This window comes from Vombatus ursinus, unplaced genomic scaffold, assembly GCF_900497805.2.
Source record: "Vombatus ursinus unplaced genomic scaffold, bare-nosed wombat genome assembly UNPS02011613.1, whole genome shotgun sequence".
Classification (NCBI taxonomy): domain Eukaryota; kingdom Metazoa; phylum Chordata; class Mammalia; order Diprotodontia; family Vombatidae; genus Vombatus; species Vombatus ursinus.
The window spans coordinates 3,453,677-3,463,455 of record NW_020951391.1 but is presented as its reverse complement, the minus strand read 5'-3'; the positions used below and the strand labels follow the sequence as shown (position 1 = coordinate 3,463,455).

Sequence of the window (9,779 nt, the reverse complement as noted above, 5' to 3'; positions counted from 1 at the left end):
AAAAAGTGGAGAGGTCTAGAGGAAGGGCCCTGAAACCATGGGAGGACCACCAATGGAGAAGCTTAAGTGACAAGAGACACAGAATAGGGAACTGTGCCAGGCTTGTCATTTACACCATTGATAGGAACACCCAAATGTAGAGATCCATTGAAGCGTCGAGGTTTTTAAAGACTTTATGTAAGTAGTATTTCAACATACAGGCTTTTGGGAGTTAAGGTATAAACATTTAACATCAGCTGGTAAGGCGCACCACAACTTTTATAATTTACTTCCCACTCTAAATCTCATCCTAAAATGTGTTTCAGTTCAATTATGCAAGCTTCAGGTTAGGCCTCAAGGGATCTCAGTCAGGAAGGCAAATAGAATTCTAAACATATTAAGGATTTCATTTACAAGTAACATCAATATTATGATTTAATATTTAAGTTCCAGCGTATACAAAATTAAAGTAAGATGTTCTGGGTGGTATTTGATACCTTCCTTCCTCTTGGATAAAGATACCACATCTCTTCACATGGATCTGTGACAGTTTAAAAGAAACAAATCAATCCAGGAATTGTTGTGTTTTTAAGCCCTTCTGCTCAGTGCCAATAGTTCATGCATTTCATTTCTAGGTTGCTCCCAAAATTTTTTGCACTTTTTCAAACACCAAACGGCCGATGCCAACTGCTGGAAAGAACTTCACAAAGTTGGGAGTGATGCCCCTGAATAAGCCTGTTAGCCCTTCTTTGACAATTATTTCTTGAAAGAAATAATAGATGTTCCTCTGTGGAGCTCCTTGTATGGAAGATAAAAAAACAAAAAAAAAAAGTCAGACTACTTTAATACTAACTTCCAAGTCTGTTTTTGCATGTTTTAATGTTATGTTAACATAGTACATATAATATAGTTGCACTATCGTTTACTACAATACCAACTTTTCTTTAAAAGCTTGGACCATAAGTTCAAGCTGACAATGAGCATCCCCCCTCATGAGCATGTGTGAAGAACAACAGTTATAACTATTAGATGGGTGTTTTAGTGACACTTGGATTCCTGTTTCTCAACTGTTATTCTGCCTTTTTTCTTTGTGATGCCTGGGAATTTGGCTTGGATTTTTATACTACTGTAGAAAACCTCTGTAAGACATTTCAGAACACGCCCATTGATCACAGTAAATGGCAGGGACATTTTTCTAATTCTCTTTAAAAACCTACACCATTCACAAGGAGGCCTTCACCATGCCAGATTCCATTAGATATTGCTGATATTTTCTTGTAGCAGATTTTTATTATGGTATTCCGAGGGTTAGGGCAGATGGAGGGACAGCCCCAAGGGTTTAAGTCTCCCTTCTGACACACACTGACTGTGTGACTCTAGAACAGGGGTGGGGAACCTGTGGCCTCCAGGCCTTCTAGGGCCTTGGGTGCGACCTTTTAACTGAGTCCAAGTTTTATAGAACAAATCTTTTGAAGGGGATTTGTTCTATGAAGTTTGAATTCAGTCAAAGGGCCACCCTTGAGGATCTAGAAGGTCACATGTGGCCTTGAGGCCACGGTTTCCTCACCCCTGATCTGGAGCAAAACATTGTAGCACTTGGTGCCCCCAGACAGTCCTCTAAAGTTGAAGAACAGCTGCTTATCTGAACTGGGAGAATGAAATAACAGATCAAAACTATTAAAAAAAATTTTTTCTAATTATATACAATCCCATTATATAAAATGGAAATTACCTATAAAATTCTAACCTTGCCAACCTAATTCTATCATCACCCTAAATAAAGCTAAACACAGTATTAACTACAATGCCCCAGAAAGACATTTGAAGCCTGTACTTTCTCTGCCAGAATTATTCAGGAAATAAAGGCATCACTACCTAGTAAGGTTCTTACGTTAGGTATCAACAACAAGTCAGGAAAAACCAGATCTTCAAGATGATTGAACTTCGTTATTGAAGAAACTACTCCTCGTAAAGTCCAGGTCTCAGGATCGTGCCAAACCAACAAATACAGTAACTCAAAATCCGCAAAATCCTAAAGACCTCAAAGAGAATGCCAGCCATGTGCCAGGTGAAGGAGTAGAGAGCATGATGTACTTGGAGGAAGGAAGACCTGCATTCAATAACTATCAATAAACATTTATTAAGCACCTTCTATGTGCTGACACATCGCAGCCACTTAACAGTCTTATGACCCCAAGCAAATCGTTTAACCTCTGAGTCTATTTCCTCTTTTGTAAAATGGGGATAATGATAGTATCCATTTCAAATGGTTGTTGTGAGGATTGAATGAGATAATGTGTATAAAGCATCTACAAATCTTAAACACTATATAAATGTAACTATTTACAATAAAACTATTATTTGTTTTTCAATAAAACTATTTTCAATGAAACAATTTTTTTTCAATAAAACTATTATTACAATACACATGGATGAGGCAGCATGTTGGAATAGGGAAGCAGCCTTGAAACCAGGAAGAGCTAGATTCAAATCCTGCCTCTGAGGCATATTGTCTATATGACCTTGGGCAAGTCACTTAACCTGTTAGTCCTCTAGCCAGCTCTCTAATGCTATCAGTTACAGGGAAGGTGCCAAGCTGCACTGGTAGTTTTCCCACTGAGAGTTCTTTACACCAATTAAATCATAGGTCCAGTCCCTATCCTGACCCTAAATAACCCTTTTTCTCTCTTAGCTAACACAATACTTTAACCAATTTTCTACCCTCTCTGTCTCTGTATCTAATGGGTTTAGAAATAACAGATGACTTCCAGATTCTTGGTAATTAGATGGTGACCTATAGATATGTTGTTGTTTAGTGGTTTTTCAGTCATGTCCAACCCTTTGTGACCCCATTTGGGGTTTTTCTTGGCAAAGACACTGGAGTGGTTTGCCATTTCCTTCTCCAGCTCATTTTACAGATGAGGAAACTGAGGCAAACAGGGTTAAGTGACTTGCTCAGTGTCACACATCTATTAAGTGTCTGAGGTCACATTTGAACTCAGATCCTCCTGACTCCAAGCTCAGCAACTAAGCTTCTCTGAGCTATGAATATAAAATGCTGTATACTCTGTCAGAAACAATCCATGTTTAACTGTTATGCTTTGGGCCAGGGAAGGGTTTGTTAAGAAAGAAACAGGTGACTCCATGGCAGCAATTGTGTGGCAAAGTATTGCTTCCTTCCTCTACACAGATCAAACCCTCCTATTCCCATTGAAATGCTTTTCCCCCCTCATTTTCCTCTTCCTCAGAATTTAGCCTGCTAAACAGCGTTTTGTTACAAATGAGGACGTAAAGGGTTTTCTTGGGTAAGATTGAGCAATTAATGCCCAGGCTGTTGATGTATGCATGCTACTCCACTGAAACACGAAGCCAGCTAGTGTCCCTGGGCTCTGGCTGGTGTCCCCAATGCCTCTCCTACACTGTGAAGTAGGTTGCCTATATCAGACACCTCTGATAGGTGGCCTAACTTCCTTACAGCAGCCGTCAGTCCTTAACATCCCACCCCAACATATACCAGTTCATTCCACCAGAGGTTCAGGAGTAGAATTCTCCCCAGCTGTTATTTTTTTAAAATTTCAACTCACCTTCCTCATTAACCTCCCGTCATCCTCCACCCCAGCTCTACTGTCCCTGCCACAAGTTGCTGGCTTTTTGGTTCCTCTTCCTACCTCAAACTCTTAGTTCTTTATGGACCACCCTAGAACCTTAAGTTGCAAGAAAGCACTTAGTAAATGCTTTTTCATTCATTCATCTTCCTGTAGTCCAGGTGATGTAATGGCATGGGTCCCTTAGATGCTGATTCCTATTTACACGACACAATCCATCAAACTATGCAAACAACTCCTGGCTCTTCTCTGCCTGTACCCATATAGGCACCTAGTGGATACAGCCCTGGGCCTGGCTTCAAGAAGACCTGAGTTCAAATTCTGCCCAGACACTGTTAGCTGTGTGACCCTTGGCAAATCACTTAACTTCTGCCTCAGTTTCCTGAACTGTATAAATGGGGTTAATAATAGTACCTACCTCTTAGGGTTGTTGTAAGGACAAACTAAAATAATTCACATTTAGCAAAGTGCCAAGTACATAACATAAAAACAGCTAACATTTATAGAGGTCATACTATGTATATACAAAGCGCTTAAACATTTGTTCCCTTCCTCCTTTCCCCCTTCCACATCTCAGGAGTTAGGGGTACAATGCCCCCATGATCTGGAAAATCCATATAAAATTTTTTGTCCCTCTCTTTGTACCAGAAAAAAAATCTGAATTTTTATTTTTATTTTATGGTATATTTATAGTACCTCATTGTAAAAATTGGGTTAAACATTAGGTCTTAGGCTTTGTGTCATCTGCTGACCTCTTGTCATCTGCAGCTTCTGCAAAAATCCCCCAAAATTCCCATTTCATTTTTTATGCTATAAGTTATATCAAAACATCAATAAGGAAAGTCACGATATGGAAGGGATAACTGTACCCTCATCAGCTAGATCCATAGCTTAACTTCTCATTCTCAACTTTTACTTCTGCATGTGTTGTTTTTCTTGAGCCCCCAATCTGGTCATAAGGAAAATGTATTCAACTGGTAGTCAGAAGACTGGGCTTTCAATGCTGGCTTTGCCACTTACTATCTGTGTGGCCTTGGACAGAAACTCACCTTGGGCCTGCATCCAAGTTCTCACTAGGTTCAGAGGGTAGCTGGCTAATTGACCACAAAAGTTAGATGAGGCACTACATAGCAGCAACATCAATACACCAGGGTTTACAGAGTCTTCGGCATAATTATTTAGCCAATAATTCTTCAAAATCTGTTAGAGAACACAGAAGCAACTATATGCAAATCTAAGCAGAATAGCAATGAAAAACCAACTACTAAAACTTTTTTCTCTTTCATATGAAATCCTTGCCATCTGCCATGCTGATTCTGATTTTGTAGGCTAGATTATTGCCAAAAGAGAGTGGGGGGAAAGGGAGAAGCTATTTCTACAGCTACTGTAGGATATGTACCATTCTAGCAATTAGAGTTGGCCATGTTTTAGAATAAAGCTTGTCTGACCCCTTGAAAAATTGGTTTCAAACCCAACATATCAAAACCATTTCTGCTAACCAATGTTTCTTTGGGGCAAGCCAATCTGGGAAGCTGATTTTGTTGTTGCAGAGTAGATGATCCCTTCCATCTAAAATGCTCTGTGACTTCTAAATGGTTATAGATGGAATCATAGCCATAGCCATAGTTTTAGACTAAAACTCGTTTGAAAGGGCCACCACACTTACAGTTATTTTAAATTGTCTATATTTTCTTGAAGGATTTTGAACTTTATACTTGAGTCCTGAAGTCACTGTTGAAAATAGTATAACTTCACAAAATTGAGAGAATAAATCATTAAATTCAAGAGTGTCTTTATTCAGTGTTTACTATTTTAAATATAGCCATCAGAGTCTGGGTCAGCTATATCTAGATGCAAAATGTTTAGATGAGCTGAGATGCAAGGATGGAAGTAGTTTGACATTCATACTAGAGTACAAAGTAGTACAAAGATGGCAAAAGAGAAAAATGCATTCAGAAAATTTAGGATAGGGACTGGACTTGTCATTTCATTTGGATAGGGAACTCCCAGTTTGAATATTCTCTCTACCAATGCAGTTCAGCATCTTCTCTGCAATTTAGTCTCAAGAGTTGTCTAGAACATTGAAAGATTAAATGACTTACCAAGGGTCCCATAGCTACTCCCACAGAAGTGAGACTCAAACCCAGGTCTTCCTACCTTCAAAGGCAAATCTCTATCCAGTCCATCACACTGCCTCTCCTAAAAGTTAATGCATTAAGTCCTAAAAAAGCAATAATAAAGAGGCTTAAAGGGTAGAGATCCTGTATTGTTCAGTCATTTCAGTCACATCTGACTCTTTGTCACCCCATTTGGGGTTTTCTTGGCAAAAATACTGAAATGGTTTTCCATTTCCTTCTCCAGCTCATTTTACAGATGAGGAAACTGAGGCAAACAGGGTTAAGTGACTTGTCCAGGGTCACACAGCTAGTGTCTGAAGCCAGATGTGCACTTAGGAAGATGAGTCTTCCTGATGCCAGGACAGGGGCTCTATCCACTGCACCACCTAGCTGCCCAAGTAAGTTACTTAAGTTCTCAATACCCTCAGGCAATTTTCCAAAGACTAGAAGTTGCAAAGCAGGTGCTAATCTATATTGTTAGAGTGTGTTTCCTCACAGGGAGTTAGTTCCCTATACAAATGAAATTGTAGCTTTGGGTGAACAATGTGAGAGAAATAATTAGTAATAACCAGTATCTGGGGGGATCCAGAGTTCTCCCCTTCTTCTAAAGTCCTGATTTTAAAAAGTAAAAAGTTCAGTTTCTTGAAGGACATTACTGATAATGAGATTGAATTAACTTCTCTATCCAACCCAATCCAGCCCTACAAAGAACCTCTAGTCCAGGTGAATCCCATTCAATCAAGCTTGGGTGGAGACAGATTCTTTTGTCTAGGGGTGGTCTGAGTATAGAGGTAGTTTCTCTGTCCAAGGGTGACATGATGTCACTCTCAGCCCCTCATTTTAACACAGCTCATCTCCCATTTGTGTTATCCAATGTGAGTTGATTGATGAGAGTCAGGAACATTCTCTTTGAAGGGTATTTAAACTGTGAGCCCACCACTATGATTGTCTTTGGTCTAAGAGAGACATGCTGGCCTTATTAATAAAATAATCAAATCACCCAGAAATTATTAATTTCAGACCTTTTTAATCACCACAAACCATAGTACCATGCTACACTTTACACAGAATATGGCAAAACCACCAGTGAGCCAGTGCTTTGGATTGGCTTTCAGTAGGGCTGATTCATTTGTGCTACTCTAATTGCCCGATCAACTCTTACCTGATCATCCTGACCAGTAGTATGTACTTTTGAGATAACCTATCAGGATTCAGGGAATAGGTTTGTGGTCATCAAACCACTTAAAATCAAATAGACTACAGAGAAATAAAAACAAAAATAAGAAACCTTGGCCATGGTGTTTGACCAACCTCATCTTTTAACTAAGTGTAATAGATGATATTCCACTGCCGCTTTCTTTTCTTCCTGATCTTTAAATTTGACCATATATATATTTGGAGTCAAGCATTATTAAAGCCAAAAATAATTCACGAGGATAACCAAAAAATGAGTACCATTAGCAAAAAGAGGATCTGAACATATTAAAGAGACAAACAAAATAGATATTGTTCTGTCTAAAGTGGTCTGTTATCAAAAGCCAAAATAACCTAATATGTTTCTTTAAATATAATTGAGGATTAAATTTCTTCTTAACTCAACACTATAAGTCATCTTGGGAGTAAACTCACCTCATAGACGGATAAATCTATGCCAGCATAAGGAATGATGCTCAGAAAATTAGGGACATAGCCTTTGTAAAAAGTTCCAAGGGGTTCATTCTTCACAATTTGTATGGCACAATTAAACATCCCTGAGTATTGTCCAGTTCTGCCTAGAGCCAATCTGGTCTTTATAACCTGAATGCAAAAGAATATAGTCAAATCTCTGATCAGATTTATTAAACCCAAAGCACTCTAGTGAATTTTGTCATTTCAGTCAGTTAATCAACATTTATTAAGTATCTACTATATGCCAGGCCCTGTACTAAGCACTACAGATACCAAAAGAGGCAAAAAAAAAAAAAAAAAAAAACCATCCCTACCTTCAAGGAGCTCACAATCTAACGGATTATTTCACTGATATCATACAGAATTCCCGAAAGGAAGAAATCTTACAGTGAATCATTTTCTCAGCTGCGTATACTTGCAACTGTCTACAGCAAGACTGTTCAAACTGAGCTTGGTGAAATCTTGCTGTGGTTCCATGGGATACTGGGAAAGGCCTCCAGCAGACTGCGACATGTGAGTTGAGTCCCAAAGGAAGCTAGGGATTCTCAGAGGCAAAAGTGGAGAGGCAGAGCATTGTAGGCATGGGGAATAGCCAGTACAAAGGCCCAGATACACAAGTATGAGAAGCGACAAATAAGCCAGAGTGGCGGAATCACAGAGTACATGGAAAGTGATAATATGAAAGAAGACTAGAAAGACAGATTGTTTAAAAGACCAAATGAAATAAAAATATGTTAAGTGCTTTGAAGTATTTAGGTGCTACATGAATATTAGTGATTATTGTTAATAATCAAAGTTCTATGAGTTGTTGGTATATTCATATTCTTGTTATATCCCCTATCCTATGGACAATGCATTCTGCTACTGCTCCTCTAATCCTGTGATTCAGAAACTACCAAGGTGATTTTTTTTTTCCTGATAACTCTCCCCATACTCTCATTCCTATCACACTCAGTCTTTCCTCCTCAATCCAGTGTCTGCCTCCTTTCACTGTGCTTTCTGTAGCTTCTCTGCTGTACCAGAAAACTCCCTTTTACTTTATTATTTATTACATTTATTTATATATTTAATATATTTATTATTACATAATATCTATTATACATTATATATAATTATCTATATGATTATTATTTATTCTTAATAGATTTGTTCATATATTTTTCCCATCTTCTAGAGTTCCTGAAAATGTGGCTCTTCCCTGTTCCCTTTTCCATTGCCAACTTCTCCTACCCTCATGCCCCTTCAGCACACTGGCCTAGACCCACCTGCTGCCACTCAGCAGTTTCTCCTTCGAAGTTGACTCCATCCATCCCTGCCTAGGTCCTTGTTGCTATCACCTACTAACCTCTCAGCACAAAGAGAGCGCTCTTTCTTTACCTCAATGACTTAACCAGCTGGCTCAGCCTTCTCTATCCTATCCCCTACCTTCATTCTTGGAGATGCCAATATCCATGTTTATGTCTTTTAGTCTGCTGACATCCTCAACTTGCCCCAGCCCCAGCTTTGCCCTACTTCAGCCACCCACCAAGGTAGCCACATATCAGAGTTCACCAGCATCCAACGATCTTGAACTCTGAAATTGCCCTCTCTGATGTCTTTCTGCCTCTCCTCCTGTCTCACTTGTCTGAAACCTGCTCATCAGTCTTCCTGCGATCTTGAGTCACTCCAAATCTCGATGCTCTCTTATTCTAGCACCCCGCTTCTAACATCATTTTTTCCCTTCGTAGTCCTGACCTTGTAAGACTAACCTTACACATAATTCATTCAACAAGACACCGCCCAATCTCCTTGAATCACTATTCCCCTCCCCCTTCCATTATTCATTTATTGCCATTCCTCCACCTGGGGTCACTAATAACATCTGCTGACCTCAATCCTACTCCAGGAAGTCATGAAAGCATGATGACTGAGTCTAACAAAAATTCATATTATCTGGAGTCATAATTAAGAATTCCAGTCCCCGGGACAAATTCAATAAGGCAGGGAAGGGGCAGGTAAAGTAAACTGGAGGCAGAAGCCACGAGAACTGACAAAGTGGATGAACTGGGAGGCCCAGGCAGGCAGGAGTTTCCGTCAAGAAGACTGTGGAAAATAGATAAATAAATAAATAAAAATAAATAAAAAAAAGAAGACTGTGAGCCAGGTATTGAAATTGCTAGGGAATAAGGAAAGAGACTTGGAAGTACGTATAACATGTTCCAAATCCAAAGAAGTGAACATTAAAACAACTCTGAGGTTCTACCTCGTACCATCATACTAGCAAAGATGACAAATATGGAAAACAACAATGGTGGAAAGGGTTGTGGGAGCACAGGTGCATTGGTGCACAGTGGGTAGAACCGTGATATAGTCTAATGATTCTACAAGGAAATTTGGAATTATGCGCGAAAGTCACTAAACTGTATAAGTC

At 39.2% G+C, this 9,779-nt stretch overlaps 1 protein-coding gene across 1 annotated transcript in view; it reads right to left on the bottom strand.

Annotated features, from left to right (window-relative positions):
- Positions 1-610: 610 nt before the first annotated feature.
- LOC114039109 (calcium-binding mitochondrial carrier protein SCaMC-1-like) overlaps positions 611-9,779 on the bottom strand; it is a 46,364-nt gene continuing 37,195 nt past the window's right edge. Inside the window, exons 8-10 of the mRNA XM_027856750.1 lie at positions 7,331-7,498; positions 4,634-4,784; positions 611-789 (exon numbers count right to left, since the gene is read on the bottom strand). Of these exons, the coding sequence (XP_027712551.1) occupies positions 611-789; positions 4,634-4,784; positions 7,331-7,498 (498 nt within the window). The remainder of the gene's footprint in view (positions 790-4,633; positions 4,785-7,330; positions 7,499-9,779) is intronic.